Here is an 18,513-nt window from a genome sequence, read left to right as displayed (position 1 = left end):
ACCACTTTTGAGACATGAGTGTGAGAGGAAGAAAAGGGAGCTGTCCAGGTTTGGCAGGCTCTGAGTCTAGAGAAGTCTTATCCCCATCCCCCAAAACAACTACACAGAGTTTCAAATATGGTACCTCAGTGCTTTATCCTGAATTTACCTTGCCTTCTACTGTTCTCTAGCTTTGAGCAATTCGTACCATTAGGGTGTTCTTTATTATCCTCATAATGCTGTCCCTGGTCTTTTTTTTTCCTATTTAAACATAGAATCACAGATATAAGTGAGTATGGCATTCTCTAGAAGCACATAGGTATTTAGACAAAAAACAGAATTAAATATTCTAATCATGAAATCTTGTTTCCTTTTCCATTTAGATAATATCATTATGTACCAAGCATGATGATTGTTTCATCAAGTCTGCAATAACTGTTAATTTCCTTACCTTCCTTTTGTTTTCCCTTCAAAAAAATATTGTGTGGCTCGAGAGATCTTTAGTTTCCTGTTGAAATAAAATTTTCTGTTGACCTCATCTTCTTTCTTTCCTATAGTTTCCATTCTAGCTGAGACAGAAGAAATCAAGGCCATTTTGAAGGACAAGGGAATTGATGTGGAGACCATTGCTGAGGTGCACCCCATCAGAGTACAACCAGCTTGTATTCTCAGCCACATTTATTCCAGCCTAGGTAAGGAGATTGGCCAGCCTGCTAGAATCAAAGCATTATTTGATACAGGCTGGTTTCCTTCCTTTTTATTTTTTTCTTGATCTTGTATTGCTTTATTAAACTGCATCTGAAAAGGAATTTAGAGTCTCTGGAATCTAAGTTTCTAACCCTATATATCCTGAGCAGGCTTGATAATTTTCAGTGTGTTTTATGAACTCTTTGGTACAGAGGGCATGACTGTTATCAGGCAACTTTGTATCTTCATTCCAAGTGTGTGCTTAACCAACTTGTTCTTCTCCCCTTTCTTGGGACCTATATTTCCATTTTGAAAAAATGCTAACTTTATATACATTAATAGCCAAGGAACTTGTTTTTAGTTCTTTATACTTTGTCATGTAATGAATTAGTTGACAATATTTTAAAATTCCATTTCTTAATCTAATACTTATTTTTAATTAGTACTTATTTTTTATTCAACTTATATATTAAATTTGGTGATAGACACATTAAACAAATTACTACAAGTTAAAAATTTATGCAAGTTACTACAAATTTCACATTAAACAAATTACTACATTGTTAAAAAAAGGATGTGCAAAATTTCTAAACCACGCTTGTGGAAGGCTGAATAGTGGCCCCAAAAGATATTCAGGCCCTAATCCCTGGAACCTGTGAACATTACCATTTAAGGCAAAAGGGATTTTGTGGGTATGATCAGATTAAGGAGATTGAGATTGGTGGGAAGGATTATTTTGGATTATTCAGGTGGGCCCTAAGTATAATCACAAGTCTCCTTATAAGAGATACCCAGAAGGAGATCAGACTGTAGAAGTAAGAGATGTGATGACAGAAGCAAGTGATCAGAGTGATAAGGCTGTTAGGCTTATCCTCTAGAAGCTGGAAGAGTCAAGGAACAGATTCTCCCCTGGAGCCTCCAAAAGCAACCAGCCCTGCTTGACACCTTGATTTTTATTTTACGTCATAGTAGCCATAAGGGTCATTTTGGACTTCTCATCTCCAGAACTGTAAGAGTATAAGTGTATGTTGTTTTAAGCTACTGAGTTTATGTTACTTTGTCATAGCACCAATGGGAAATTAATACAATCTTAAATCAAGCCACAAAGTAAATTTATAAATAAAGAATGTACCTTACATAGTAGATTGCCACTTACAAACCCTAGTTGTGTGTGTACTTTTTTTCTTCACCAAGAGTGGTCTGTTAGTAATTAAAGCCAAACCAAATTTTGTCCAGCTCAAAACCAGCCTCCATCCCTTTTTACTAACACCTACTCTGAACACTCAATTTCTGTGGCAGTTATGTAGGTCTAAATTGAGAGGGAATCAACCAAGGAGGGAAGGACCAACAGTCAGAGCTGACTGTTCTTTATCTTTCCTAGCACCCACATTTTATGCCAGCACGACCTGAACTCCCAGAGCTATTAACATTACATTTGGCTGTAGGAATATATGGATTTCCCCCACTCTTCCATTCTAGCTATAATGTAGAAAATCCCTTTTCTTTTTAAATTAAGTGCAAAGTTGGAAGTTCCTAAAGAAATTTTACCAAAAAAATGGAAAACTAAAATATAAACACATAGAAATTATCAATTTTATTGAATATAGGTCTCAGGTCCTAATAAATAAAACCTAGCCACAAATTAGCTTGAATAGTACAAATTACTGAACCCCTGGTTCCCTCCACTGACTCAGCCCTATTAGTGGTAAATGCCAAGTCAAGACTCTGAAACTTCTGAGATTAATTTGGATTGATGCTTTACTAGGTGGGATGGGGTACCTCAGTCCTTTCTAGAACCTGCTTCCTGGATTTTTTTTTAATCTCCTTGGCTATTCCCTCTAGTCTCAGACTATAATGTACTCCTAGTCTCCAGATACCAGTCCCCTAGCACTAAATCCCTTGAAATAAGGAAGGTATTTCTCTATCTAGCCCAAATCTTACTCCATGAATATTATTTGATCTTGTAATCACTATCTTCTTTGCCCTTCTGAGAAGTCTCTATGGTTTGGGGTTTGTGGAAGTCCTGTTGATGCCTTTGATGTGATTCTCTCTGGCTCTCACTTAAAAGTTGATGCCTTTTACCCTTTTCTTCTTCACATCCATTGTTGTAAACTCAGCATAATCTTATGAGGATATAGGTAACTTCCAAGCTCTGGGACTTCATTCCTGGAATCTACCTGCATCACATCAGATCTCTCTAACAAACAGAAGCAAACTCCTTACTGACTACTTTTTCAAAGTCTGCACTTTGTTTTGGGCCTCTTACGAAGTTATTATTTCCTAGCCAGAGAAAATAGGGACTACTAGGTCTTCGGGACTTCAGTTTAATGAATGCACAAACATTTCAGGGACTCAAGTAGCAAGTTATATTTATTTTCCAAATGTGCTCCTTCATTCGCTTCATTCATTCATTCTTTCATAAGGCTCTATTGCTTACTTTTATGTACCAGGCACTGGGCGTGATGCTGTGAGAGACATAGACATATAACCAAATAATTATAGTACAGTCTTATAAATGCTATAACAACGGCATTATGTACAAAGTACAGGAGAAAGAGAATAGATTTGCCTGGGAAGGTCAAGAAAGGCACGTTTTGATGATTTATAAAATGAGTGACTCTTCATAATTCTATTATTGCAATAATTTCACAATAACAAAAATGCTTTCTTTTAAATTTATTTATTTATTTTTGGCTGCGTTGGGTCTTCGTTGCTGTGCGCAGGCTTTCTCTAGTTGTGGTGAGCAGGGGCTACTCTTCGTTGCGGTGCATGGGCTTCTCATTGTGGTGGCTTCTCTTGTTGCAGAGCACGGGCTCTAGGCACCTGGGCTTCAGTAGTTGTGGCACGCAGATTCAGTTGTTGTGGCTCGTGGACTCTAGAGCTCAGGTTCAGTAGTTGTGGTGCCCAGGCTTAGTTGCTTTGTGGCATGTGGGATCTTCCCAGACCAGGCTCGAGCCCATGTCCCCTGCATTGGCAGGTGGATTCTTAACTACTGCGCCACCAGGGAAGCCCCAAAGTTGCTTTAAGGATATATTGAATGACAGCTGTAATTCCACCAAGGAAAACAGGCTATTTCTTCACGAGGTATGTTCATTTATATATGTTCCCAGAAGTGGGATTCTGTGCCTCACCTCAAACACTCAGTATTTCAGTTCTATAATTTTTTTTTAATTTTTAAATATTATGTTGTTAATCAACTTTGGGAACATAAGAACTTTATAGGAGAGTGCTGTCAGAAACATGGTGTAGTGAAAAGCTACCTTTGTCTCTCCCCTTGAAGCTACAACCAGTAAAACATCTACAACACAACAAAGGTGCCTTTGCCCAACACAACAGGATGCCAGAGAATTCCACACATCTGTACATCTATAGGTGGGTGAACTGGAACACATAGAGGAGGCAGAACAGAGGGAACAGTGGAGTTGGTACCTGCAATCCCAGCCCTCTGACTGTGGCAGCTGAGCCCATAGCTTCAGAAAACCCAATAGCAGCAGGGGAAGCAGCACGCATGACTCTGCCTGCCACCACAGGCAACTTAGCAGCAGGAACAGTGGGGCCTGGGACCCCATCCCTCCAGTCACTGAGGAACCCATGACCCCAGACTCTTGCCCCACTATTTGCATTGGCAGAGCCCCCGAACCTGACAGCACCAGACACAGTGGAGGCATCTGTGCAACCCCAGCTTCCCCCCCACACTGTTCCCCTCCCTCCACAGCAGAGCCTGTGTCTCAGGGGATCTCCCACAAAAGAGAAGAGCCCATCATCCCAGTAATGACAGCAGCTCTGGCAGAAGCAATACAGCAATAAGCCTAGAGGCACAAGAAGCAACAGCAAAAGCACAGAGCCACACCTGTTACACATATGGTGGAGGCTGGAAAGTGCCAACTCTCAAGTATAACCAGAGGTATCTCAGGTGAGCGAAACCAAAAACTTGTGTGATAGCGCCACCTACTGGAAATCAAAAGAAAGGATTGTAACTCCTAACCAGTCATTTAACTTCAAATGTGCCAGCAGAGGAACAATTCATCAAGCAATATGAAGAATCACAGTAACACTATATCACAAAAAGAAAATGACAATTCTCCAGAAGCCAAACTTAAAGTCATGGAATATTGAGATCTAACTGATAGAGCCATCATATAGAGCCATCAAAATAGCCATCATGAAGAAACTCAATGAGATACAAGAAAACTCAGAAAGGCAGTGTAATGAGCTCAGGAATAAAATTAATGAACAGAAGGAATACTTTACCAAAAAGATTGAAACTCTAAAGAAGAACCAAACAGAAATTCTGGAAATGAGAAACACAATAAACAAGATGAAAATGCATTAGAAAGGATTGGAAATAAAGCAGACAATATGGAAGAGAGCATTAGTGAACTCAAAGATAGAAACCTAGAAATGATACAAGTAAAAGAGGAAAGAGAAGTAAGACATATATAAAAAGAGGAAATCCTATGAGAGCTACACATCTCTTTTAGGAAAGGCAGCATTGGGATAATAGGTATCCCAGAAGAAGAGAAGAAGAGCAATTATTTAAAGAAACAATAGCTGAGATCTTCCCAAACCTGGGGAAGAAACTGGACAATCAAGTCTGTGAAGCAATGAGAACACCTAATTAAACTCATTGCAAAAAGACCTTTTCCAAGACACATTAAAATTGTCAAAAGTTAATGACAAAGAGGGGACTTCCCTAGTGGAGCAGTAGTGAAGACTCTGTGCTCTCAATGCAGTTCCCTGGTCAGGGAACTAGATCCCACATGCATGCAGCAACTAAGAGTCCACATGCCGCAACTAAGGAGGCATCGAGCAACAACTAAAGAGCCCTCCTGCTGCAACTAAGGAGCCCATATGCTGCAACTAAGGATCCCACGTGCTGTAAGTAAGGAATCCACCTGCCACAACTAAGGAGCCCGCCTGCTGCAACTAAGACCCAGCGCGACCAAATAAATACAATTTTTTTTAAAATAAAGTTAATGACAAAGAATTTTAAAGGCAGCCAGGGAAAAAAGGATGGTGCCCTACAAAGGAACCCCTATTAGGCTATCAGCAGATTTCTCAGCAGAAACCCTAACATCCAGGAGAGAGTGAAATGACATTTTCAAAATACTGAAAGAAAAACTGTCACCCCGGAATACTCTATCTAGCAAAATTATCATTCAGATATGAAGGAGAAATAAAGTCTCCCAGACAAAAGCTGAGGGAATTCATCAACACTAGACCTGCCTTACAAGAGATATTGAAAGGAGCTCTTCTACCAGAAACAAAATAGCAAAAATACATAAAACTTTAAGCAGGGTGATAAATAGAATCAGAAAACTGCAGCTCTTTATCAGAACAGATTTTTAAACACTATTATAAAGGTTAAAGGGGAAAAAAGAAAGCAGAAAAATAATTATAGCTATCTTATTTTGGTAACAAACCCACAACCATAAAAAGGGATAATTTGAGACAACAAAAACACTAAAAGGGGAGGAGGAAAAGGATGGAATTCATATAGGTGAGTGAACATAAGATGCTATCAGCAGAAAAAGGACTATTTTATCTATGAGAAATTTTATACAAACCTCACGGTAACCACAAAAATAAACATAAAATAGAGACACACACACACAGAGAAGAAACTGAGAAAAATATCACAGAAAACCATCAAACCAAAATGGCAGACAGAAACAAAAGGAAAAAGAAACAGTGGAGATATAGAGCTACCAGAAAACAAAAGATAAAATGGCAGTATTAAGTCCTCATATATCAATAATCAACCTAAATATAAATAAATTGAATTCACCAAATGACACACAGTGGCTGGATGGATTAAAAAACAAGACCCAACTATTTGCTGCCTCCAAGAGGCACATCTCAACTCTAAAGACAAACATAGGCCGAAGGGAAGGGATGTAAAATGATATTCCAAGCAAATAGCAGCCAAATGAAGGCAGGTGTAGCCATATTCATATCAGATGAAATAAAGCCAAAAAAGGTAACAAGAAATAAAAATGGACAGTATATAATGATAAAAGGGACAGTTCATCAAAAGACATAACAGTGATTAGTATATACGCACCTAACATGGAAGCACCAAATTGTATAAAACAATTATTAACAGGCCTAAAGGGAGAAATTGACAGCAACACAATAATAGTAGGGGATTTTAACACCCCACTTAACATCAGTGGTTAGATCATCCAGACAGAAAGTCAACAAGGAAACAACAGTCTTAAATGAAACTTTTGACCAGATGGATTTGATAGATTTGTATAGAACATTCCATCCAAAGGCAGCAGAATATACATATGTTCTCAAGTGTATATGAAACTTTCTCAAGGATAGACCATAATTTGGGACACAAAACAAGTCTCAATAAATTTAAGAAGATTGAAATCACATCAAGCATCTTTTCTGATCACAATGGAATGAAACTACAAATCAACTACAAGAAGAAAACTGGAAAAATCACAGATATGTGCAGAATGAATAGCATCCTACTGAACAACTATTGGGGCAACGAAGAAATCAAAGGAGAAATCAAAAATTACTTGAAGACAAATGAAAATGAAAATACGACATATCAAAATCTATGGGATGCAACAAAGCTGGGAGGGAGGTTTATAGCAATACAGGCCTACCTCAAGAAACAAGAAAACTGAGCAGCACCAGAAACCAGAGCCCAGGCTCCAGGACCAAATGTTGGCCTGGGCCAGGAGCTGGACCCCCACAGACTCCTAGGACCCTCAAAGAGCTGCTGCTGCCAGGGGAGTCACTGGAACTCAGATGTCCCATCCTAGTGTTACCTTGCCAGCTCTGAGGTGGGGCCTGACAGTGGAAACCCCATCCCCTGCCCACAGGTAGAGAAGAATTTTTTTTTAGAAAGAAACAAAACTCTCAGATAAACAGTCTAACCTTACACCTAAAGGAACTAGAAAAAGAAAAACAAAACCCAAGTTAATTGAAGGGAGGAAATAATAAAGATCAGAGTTGAAATAAATGAAATAGAGGCTAAAAAGGCAATAGAAAAGATCAATGAAACTAAGAGCTGTCTTTAAAAAGATAAACAAAATCAACAAACCATTAGCTAGACTCACTAAGAAAAAACGAGAGAAGGCCCTGATAAACAAATCAGAAGTGAAAGAGGATAAATAACAATGGATACCACAGAAGTACAAAGAATTATAAAAGAATATTATAAACAGCCATACACCAACAAATTGGACAACCTAGAAGAAATGGACAGATTCTTAGATTTATACAACCTTCCAAGACCAAACCATGAAGAAATAGAAAACTTGAGTAGACCAAGTACTATTACAGAGGTTGAAACAGTAATCAAAAAAGCTCCCCCAAAACAAAAGTCCAGGACCAGACAGCTTCACAGGTGAATTCTACCAAACATTCAAAGAAGATTTTATACCTATCCTTCTCAAACTATTGCCAAAAAGTGAAGGGAACACTTCCTAACTCATTTTACAAGGCCAACATCACTCTGATGTCAAAACCAGACAAAGACAACACAAAAAAAGAAAATTACAGACCAGTATTTCTGATAAACATAGATGCAAAAATCCCCAACAAAATATTAGCAAACCAAATTCAACATCTAAAGCAAACCAAATTCAACATCTAAAGGGTCCTACACCATCCATGATCAAGTGGGATTTATTCCAGGGATGCAAGGATGGTTCACCATCTGTAGATCAATCAACGTGATACACCATATTACGAAATGAAGGATTAAAAACCATATTATCATCTCAGTAGATGCAGAAAAAGCATTTGACAGAACTTAACCCTCTTTCATGATAAAAACTCAATAAAGTGGGTATGCAGGGAACATACCTCAACAAAATAAAGGTCATATATGACAAACCCACAGCTACCGTCATACTCAATGGTGAAAAATTGAAAGCTGTCTCTCTAAGATCAGGAACAAGACAAGGATGCCCACTCTTGCCACTCCTATTCAACATAGTATTAGAAGTCTTAGCCTGAGCAGTTAGGAGAGAAAAAGAAATAAAAGGCATCCAAATTGTAAAGGAAGAAGTAAAACTGTCACTATTTGTAGATGACATGATTTTATATAGAGAGAACCCTAAAGACTCTACCGAAAAACTATTAGAAATAATAAATGAACACAGCAAAATTTCAGGATACAAAATCAAAATAAAAATATCTGTTACAGTCCTATATGCTAACTATGAGCTAGCAGAAAGAGAAATTAAGAAACTAGGAATATGCTCAACATTGTTAATCATCAGAGAAGTGCAAATTAAAACCACAGTGAGATATCACCTCATGCCTGTCAGAATGGCTATCAAAAAGAACACAAATAACAAATGTTGGAGAAAAGGGAACCCTTGTACACTGTTGGTGGGAATGTAAATTGGTGCAGCCATGTGGAAAACAATATGGAGGTTTCTCAAAAAACTAAAAATAGAACTACCATATGACCCAGCAATTCCACTCCTGGCTATATATCTGAAAAAAATGAAAATACTAATTTGAAAACATGCGTGCACCCCAATGTTCACATTCACAGCAGAAGTATTTACAGTAACCAAGATATGGAAGCAACTGAAATGTCCATCAACAGATGAATGGATAAAGAAGATGTATACACACAATGAAATACTACTCAGCCATATAAAAGAATGAAATTTTGCCATTTGCAACAACATGGATGGACTTGGAGGGTGTTATGCTAAGTGAAATAAGTCAGACAAAGACAAATACTGTATGATATCACTTATATGAGGAATCTAAAAATACAACAAACTAGTGAGTATAACTAAAAAGAAACAGATTCACAGATATAGAGAACAAACTAGTGGTCAGCAGTAGGGAGTGGGAAGGGGGAAGGGGCACGACAGGGGTAGGGGATTCAGAAGTACAAACTACTATGTATAAAATAAATATACTACAAGGATATATTGTACAGCACAGCGAATATAGCCAATATTTTATAATAACTATAAATGGAGTATAATCTTTAAAAATTGTGAATCACTATGTTGTACACCTGAAACATAATATTGTACATCAACTATACCTCAATAAAAATTTTGAAACACGATTTCTGGTGTATTGATAATTATTAAAATAATCCACTAAAATCTAAATACTATACTCTGCTAACTTGATATCTACAATCATCCCTTTAAAATATACATGAGCAAGATATTCAACAACAACAACAACAACAAAATGGCAATATCTAGGAATTAACCAAGGAGGTAAAAGACCTATACAGTGAAAACTATAAGACATTGTTGAAAGAAATTGAAGAAGAAACAAATAAATGGAAAGATATTCCACGTTCATGGATTGCAGTAATTAACATTGTCAAAATGTCCTTATTAAGCAATCTACAGATTCAATGTAATCCTTATCAAAATCCCAAGGACATTTTTCACAGAAATAGAAGAAAAAATTCTTAAATTTATATGGAACCACAAAAGGCCCCAAATAGCCAAAGTAATCCTGAGAAAAAAGAGCAAAGCTGGAAGTATCACACTCCCTGATTTCAAACAGCAAAGCCACAGTAATCAGAACAGCATGGTATTGGCAGAAAAACAGATACATAGATCAATGGAACAGAATTGAGAGTCCAGAAATACACCCATGCATATATGGGTGTGTATATATATATATACATACACCCATGCATATATGGGCAAGTAATTTATAACAAAAGAGCAAAGAACATACAATGGAGAAAGGAGAAAGGATAGTATCTTCAATAAATGGTGTTGGGAAAACTGGACAGTCACATGAAAAAATATGAAACTAGACCACTGTCTCACACCATACACAAAAATTAACTCAAAATGGATTAAAGACTTGAATATAATACCTGCAACTGTAAAACTCCTTGAAGAAAACATTGTCTTACCATTCTTTCTAGCTATGTCTCCTCAGGCAAGGGAAACAAAAACAAAAATAAACAAATGGGATTAACATTAAACTGAAAAGCTTCTGCAGAGCAAAGGAAACCATCAATAAAATGAAAAGACAACCTACCAAATGGGAGAAGATATTTGCAAATGGTATATCTGATGAGGGGTTAATATCCAAAATATATAAAAAAAAAAACTCATACAACTCAACAACCAACCTGATTAAAATGAGCAGAGGAACTGAATATACATTTTTCCAAGAAGACTTACAGATGGCCAATAGGCACATGAAAAGATGTTAAATATCACTAATTGTTAAGGAAGTGCAAGTCAAAAACCACAAAGAGATATCACCTCATACTTATAAGATTGAGTGTTATGAAAAAGACAGGAATAGAATACTACTTAGCCATAAAAAAGATGAAACCTTGCCATTTGTGAAAACATGGATGGACCTTGAGGGTGTTATGCTAAGTGAAATAAGTCAGACAGAAGGAGAAACACTGTATGATTTCACTCATATGTGGAATATAAAAAAAACTATTAAGAGCAAACATGTAGATACAGAGAACAGAGTAGTAGTTACCAGAGGAGAAGGAACTGGAGAGTAGGGGGTGTGAAATCAATGTTTCCTCAATAAAAAAAAGAACTTTATAAATATTAAACTCAAATCTTTCTGTAATGCTAATTCTTTTCCAATTTATTAGTGCACAGAGATACATTTTCATAGTTATATTCAGTGTATACATATTAACTTGTGCTGTTTTTTTCACTTATTCTTTCATGTAAGTATTTCCACATGTTGAAAGAGCTATATATTCATCAAATTTAAATAATTGTTTCCTTATTATTGGATACTTGAATTGTTTTCCAAACTTTTTATCCTTCTATGAATACCTTTTTATAGGCATTCATACATATACTCCTGTTTCCTTGGAGTATATTCTTAGAAAAAGGATTCTGGATAAAAGAGTATGAACAGCTTTTTAGCTCTTGTTACATGCTGCTGGATTATTCTTTAGAAAGACCAACCAATTTTTAGTGACATCAATAAATATAAAATATACCTTTTTATTAATATTTTTACTACCCCATCAATGTTGGGTTTTTATCATTTGCTTTTGTTAGATCAATAGTTTTAATACACATCAAGTTATTCTAGTTTCCTTTCTTTAATTCCCAGTGAGGGTATGTGTTTTTTCATTTTTGCTTCACTTTTTAAAAAATTGTGTCTCCTATTGCTTGTATATCTATCAGGATCTGTACATTTTTGTATATATTTATCAATTCTTTATATTTTATTTAAGCTTTTGCCAATGAGGCTTGCATTGTATATATTTCCTATTCTATAACTTTCTTTTAGATAATTATTTTCTTGCCTTTGTGCAACTTTTTCAACATCAGATACATCCATTTTATCAAGATGTATCTTTCATTTCTTCAGGAATTGTGAGTTTATATCCTAGTTTCATTTGAATAGATATACTATTCTCATTCTCTCCAATTTTCACAAGTAACAGGTTATCTGATTCCAAATTCCTATATACATGTTGACTGCAGGGAACTGGAAGATAGAGAAAAGTGCAAAAGAAAAGATAAAAATCTTTAAATTATAAATCTATAATTCTCCAGTCTCGGGAAACCACTGTTTCCATTTTGGAGTATTTGCTTCCAATCATTTTTTGTAAAGTAAATACACAATTGTTTTTAGAAAAATGGTGTCAGAAAGATCAGTCTACAGTCTGTTTCTTGCAGCATAATATATGCTGAACCCTATTATATTTTCTTAAATAACCCCCTACAACAGTATTTTAATATCTATGTTAGCATAATATCATGAATTGGTTTTTGGTCATATTGATGATAAATTTTTTTTTCATAAAATAAATAGCCTTTTTTTTCTATTTACTTTGCACATTATCTACTTATATTCTTTTCCCATTTTTCTACTGGAAAATTGTCAGTTTCTTATTGGTTTATACAAGATTTATTATCCATGAGGGATGCTAACACTTTGTCTTCCATATGTTATTGCAATATGTTGCTATTTTACTATTTGCCCTTTAATTTTACATTTATTTTGATATAGAGAAGTTTTACATTTTTACGAAGTAAAATTTTCTCCTTTTTGATTTCTTTTTTGCTGTTATGCTCAGAAAGATCCATCCCTAGATCAGCTACATTTTCACTGCATTTTCTCTTAGTTCTTTATGGTTACAATTTTACATGTAACTCTTAGTCTAGAATTTTAGGTTTAGTTTATCTTATGAGGTAAGAATTATAACTTGTTTGCCAAATACTTAGCCCATCTTTCCAGCACTGTTGATTGAATAGTTCATATAAACACTCTTTTGAAATGCCACCTTTATCATTTACTGTACATACATAGAATCACACAAGTATGTGAATACACACACAAGTATGTGTATGCTTCTGGTCTTACTTTTTGGTGATGTTGATCAGTTTCTCCTTTCCTAGTACCACAGTTTTTAAGTTATCATAGTTTCAGCCTCACCAATGATTAGAGAACTGTAAGGTAAAACAACAATGAAATATAAGGTTTTGCCTATCAATTTTATAAAAGCTAAGATTGATAATATCCAGTGCTGGTGATTATGTGGGGAAATGAACACTCTCAGCACTCCTGGTAGTAATGTAAATCAGAGGCAGTTTGGCATCACCTATAAAAAATTTTAATGCCCATACCTTTGTCCAACAGCCTTACTTCTAGGAATCTATCCTATATAACACTCACATGAGTGCATAAGAATATATGTACAAAGATGTTCATTACAACATAATTTGTTGTATGGCAAAACAACATTTAGAAGCAACCTAATGTATATGAACAAGAATGGTTGAATTATGATATGTTGTGCCACAGTTTAAAAGAATAAGGTAGACTTTCAGCTTCCAGTTATGTTGAAATAGCTTTTATCAGACTAAGCTTCATAGTAAGAACAACTACCCTGGATGGATTTTAAAAATAAAAGTGAATGAAGGCGTCAGAAAGTAATTAAGACAGCCAAGACATGAGAAGCCAAAACCCTGGAGAGAAGAGGACCTCGGAGAAGTAAGCTCACCTCTCTCTGTGCACTCTCCTTTTGAGGCATTTGCTACTGCTTAAGCTGTGCTTGCATGGAGTGAGGGGCCAAGAAACCAAGTATAAAGTGGCACTGCTAGGAAGACAGAAATTCCATTTCAGGACCTTTTTATGTGGAAGGGGATATGATAAACACCTGAGACTTTCAGTTGAATCCCTGAAGGATGGGCTACACCCTAAAAGTAAAGGCAAATCAGAAATAGACCATTTCTCGGAAAGTCTGAAACACAAAGCCTAAAACACAAATAAATGGAAATACATCCATGTTCATAGATTGGAAGAGTTAATATTGTTAAGACATCAGTACTATCCAAAATGATTGACAGATTCAATACAATCCCTATCAAAAACCCAATGACATTTTTAGCAAAAATAGAGAAGTTCATCCTAAAATTCATATAGAATCTCAAGGGACCCCAAAACAATCTGGAAAAAGAACAAAAATGGAAAACCTACATTCCCTGATTTCATAACTTATAAAACTACAGTAATCAAAAGAGTATAGTATTAGCATAAGGAAATCTGTAGAAAAATGGAATAAAATAGAAATCCCAGAAATAAACCCTTACAGATATGGTCAAATGATTTTTGACAAAGATGCCCAGTCCATTCACTGGGTAAAAGAACAGTCTTCTCAAGACATGGTGCTGGGAAAACTGGATATCCAGGTGCAAAAGAATGAAGTTGGACCCTTGCTTTATACCATATACAAAAATTAACTCAAAATGGATCAAAGTCCTAAACCCAAGAGCTAAAATTATAAAACCCTTAGAAGAGAATAGAGGGGAAAACTGCATAACATTGGATTTGGCAATGATTTCTTGGAAATAACACCAAAAGCACAGGCAACAAAAGAAAAATTAGATAAGTTAGACTTCATCAACATTTAAAACTTATGTGTCAGTGAGACCAGCTCGGTGCTTTGTGACCACCTAGAGGGGTGGGATAGAGAGGGTGGGAGGGAGACACAAGAGGGAGGTGATATGGGGTTATATGTATACGTATAGCCAATTCACTTTGTTATACGGCAGAAACTAACACAACATTGTAAAGCAATTGTGCTCCAATAAAGATGTTAAAAAAAAACTTATGTGCATCAAAGAACACCATCAAAAGTGTGAAAAGACAACCCATAGAATGAGAGAAAATATTTGCGGATCATATATCTGGCAAAGTGTTAATATCCAAAATGTATAAAGAACTCATACAACTCAACAACAAAAACCAAAGCAACCCCCCAAAATCATCTATAGATCCAATGCAATCCTATCAAAATTCCAATAGCATTTTTCACAGAAATAGAAATAACAATTCTAAAATTCATATGGAAACATGAAAGACTCCTTATAGCCAAAGCAATCCTGATAAAGAAGAACAAGACTGAAGGCTTTAAACTTCCTGATTTCAAACTATATTAGAAAACTATAGTAATCAAAAGAGTATGGTACTGGCATAAAAATAGACACATATACAAATGGAACAGAATCAAGGCCAGAAATAAACTCACACCTATATGGTCAACTAATGTGTGACAAGGGAGCCAAGAATGCTAAATGGGAAAAGGATGATCTCTGACAAATCATGCTGGGAAAACTGGATATCCACATGCAAAAGAATGAAATCAGACCCCTATCTTACACCATTCATAAAAATTAACTCAAAGTAGATTAAGCGCACACACACACACACACACACACACACACACACACACACACGTTTTTTTGGCTGCACTGGGTCTTCATTGCTGTGCGCAGGCTTTCTCTAGTTGTGGCAAGCAGGGGCTACTCTTCATTGTGGTGCATGGACTTCTCATTGTGGTGGCTTCTCTTGTTGCAGAGCGTGGGCTCTAGGTGCATGGGCTTCAGTAGTTGCAGCACTCAGGCTCAGTAGTTGTGGCACATGGGCCCTAGAGCACGTGGGCTTCAGTAGTTGTGGCACATGGGCTCACTAGTTGTGGTGTACAGGCTCTAGGGCACACAGGCTTCAGTAGTTACAGTGTGCAGACTCAGTAGTTGTGGCGCACGGGCTTGGTTGCTCCACAGCATGTGGGACCTTCCCGGACCAGTGATCCAACCCATGTCCCCTGCATTGGCAGCCGGATTCTTAACCACTGTGCCACCAGGGAAATCCCAGATTAAGCACTTAAATGTAAGACGTAAAACTAAAATTCCTGGAAGAAAATATAAGGTAAAAGTTCCTTGACATCAGTTTTGGCAATGATTTTTTTAATATGACATGAAAAGCACAAGCAAAAAAGCAAAAATCAGTAAGTGGGACTACATCAAACTAAAAAGCTTTTGCCCAGCCAAAGAAAGAATCAAAAAAGTGTAAAGCCAACCTATGGGCTGGGAGAAAATATTTCCAAATCATATACCTGATAAGGGGTTAATATCCAAAAAATACAAAGAACTCATACAACTCAATAGCAAAAAAGGAAACAATTTAATTTAAAAAATGGACAGAGGAGGGCTTCCCTGGTGGTGCAGTGGTTGAGAGTCCGCCTGCTGATGCAGGGGACACGGGTTTGTGCCCCGGTCTGGGAAGATCCCACATACCGCGGAGCGGCTAGGCCCATGAGCCATGGCTGCTGAGCCTGTGCGTCCGGAGCCTGTGCTCTGCAACGGGAGAGGCCACAACAGTGAGAGGCCTGCGTACTGCAAAAAAAAAAAAAAAAAAAAAATGGACAGAGGACTTGAATAGACACTTTTCCAAAGAAGACATCCAAATGACCAATAAGTACATGAAAAGGTACTCAACATCACTAACCATCAGGGAAATGCAAATCAAAACCACAGCATGATACCACCTCACACCTGTTAGAATGGCTGCTATCAAAAACAAAAACAAAACAGGAAGGCTGGGAAGGATGTAGAGAAAAGGGAACCCTTGTACACTGTTGGTGGGAATGTAAATTGATAGAGCTACTATGGAAAACAGTATGGAGGTTCCTCAAAAAATTAAAAATAGAACTACCATATGATCCAGAAATCCCACATCTGGGTATATATCTGAAGGAGATTAGATATCTTCACTCCCATGTTTATTGCAGTGTATTCACAATAGCCAAGACATGAAAGCAACCTAAGTGTACGTCAACAGATAAATGGGTAAAGAAAATGTGGTGTGTGTGTGTGTGTGTGTGTGTGTGTGTGTGTGTGTATAACAATAGAATATTATTCAGCCATGAGAAAAAGGAAATCCTGCCATATGTGCCAATATGCATGGATCTTGAGGGCATTTTGCTAAGTGAAATAAGTCAAACAGAGAAAGACAAATACTTATGGTCTCACTTATATATGGAAGCTAAAAACATCAAACTCATAAAAACAGTAGAATGGTGGTTGCCAGGAACTGAGGGGTAGAAGAAATGGGGAAGTGTTGGTCAAAGGTTACTAACTTTCAATTTTAGGATGAATACGTTTCTGGGATGTAATGTACAGCACAATGACTATAGTTAACAATAACACATTGTATACTCAAAAGTTGCTATGAGAGTAGAGCTTGTTATAGTCTCACCATAACAACAACAAAATGGCAGCTATTTGAGGTGAAGGATGCATTAACTAACCTTATTATGGTAAACATTTCACAGTATATCTGCACATCAAGTCATCACATTGTACACCTTAAACTTACACAAGGTTATATGTCAATTATATCTCAGTAAAGCTGGAGGAAATTTTTTAAAATAAAAAATCACACAAATACAATTTAAAAAGGCAAAGGACTTGAATAGACATTTTTCCAAAGAACATATACAAATGGTCAATAAGCACATGAAAAGAGGCTCAACAACACTAATCATTTGGGAAATGCCAATCAAAATCTCAGTGATATATCACTTCACACTCATATAATAGCATGGCTATTTTAAAATAAATAAATAAAACCAAAAAATAACAAGTGTTGATGAGAATGTGGAGACATTGGAACCCTTATGCTCTCTTGGTTGGAATATGAAATGGTGCAGCCACTGTGGAAAACGCTGTGGCAAGTTCATAAAAATTAAACATAGAATTGACCATCAATTGCACTTCTATATATACTTCCATATATACTACCCAAAGGAAGGGAAAGCAGGAACTCAAAACAGATATTTGTCACTAATGTTCAAAGCAGCATTAGCCCAGTAGCCAAGAGGTAGAAATAACCCAAGTGTTCATTGACAGATGAATGGATAAACAAACTTTTGTATATATGTGATAATATATTTTATATGTTATATATATAGGAATATTATTCATCTTTTTATTTAAAGGATGGAAATTCTAACACATACCACAACATAGATGTACCTTAAAGACATTATATTGTACTAAGTGAAGCAAGCCAGATAAAAAAGGATAAATATGTATGATTCCACCTATATGAAGTACTTGGTGTAGTCAAACTTATAGAGACAGAATATAGAATGGTGATTGCTATTCCAGAATTAAAGGGTGGTTGCCAGAGGTGGAGGGTAATGGGGAGTTACTGTTCAGTGGGTAAAAAGTTTCTGTTTGGGATGATGAAAAAGTCCTGGAGATGGATGGTGGTGATGGTTGCAGAACAATGTGAATGTACTTAATGCCACTGAGCTGTATGTTTAAAATGTTAAACTTTATGTTATATATATTTTACTACAATATAAGTCAATTAAATTTTAATATATTTTTTGAAACACAGATAATTCACATTTTGGGAGTTATCAGATGGGACTCATAAACTATGTTACTATATTCCAAAAATAGGTTTAGAAGATGAATTTCACTAGAAAACTATCAATAGAATGTATAAAAAAGGATCAAATAGAATTTCAAAACTGAAAAATACAATAAATGAAATTAAGAATGCAATAGATGAGGTTAACACCAT

General features: G+C 36.3%; 1 protein-coding gene across 2 annotated transcripts in view; it reads left to right on the top strand.

The window, feature by feature from the left end:
- The window catches only part of PHKA1 (phosphorylase kinase regulatory subunit alpha 1), a 130,676-nt gene that overhangs the window by 50,100 nt on the left and 62,063 nt on the right, over positions 1-18,513 (top strand). For both annotated transcript variants that reach the window (XM_082864921.1, XM_082864922.1), the window contains exon 14: positions 537-671. In XM_082864921.1, coding sequence (XP_082721047.1) covers positions 537-671 — 135 coding nt within the window. The remainder of the gene's footprint in view (positions 1-536; positions 672-18,513) is intronic.

This window comes from Leucopleurus acutus, assembly GCF_964270905.1.
Source record: "Leucopleurus acutus genome assembly, chromosome: X".
In the NCBI taxonomy this organism is placed as follows: domain Eukaryota; kingdom Metazoa; phylum Chordata; class Mammalia; order Artiodactyla; family Delphinidae; genus Leucopleurus; species Leucopleurus acutus.
The sequence above is the reverse complement of the archived record's forward strand: the minus strand, read 5'-3'. Positions and strand labels throughout refer to the sequence as shown.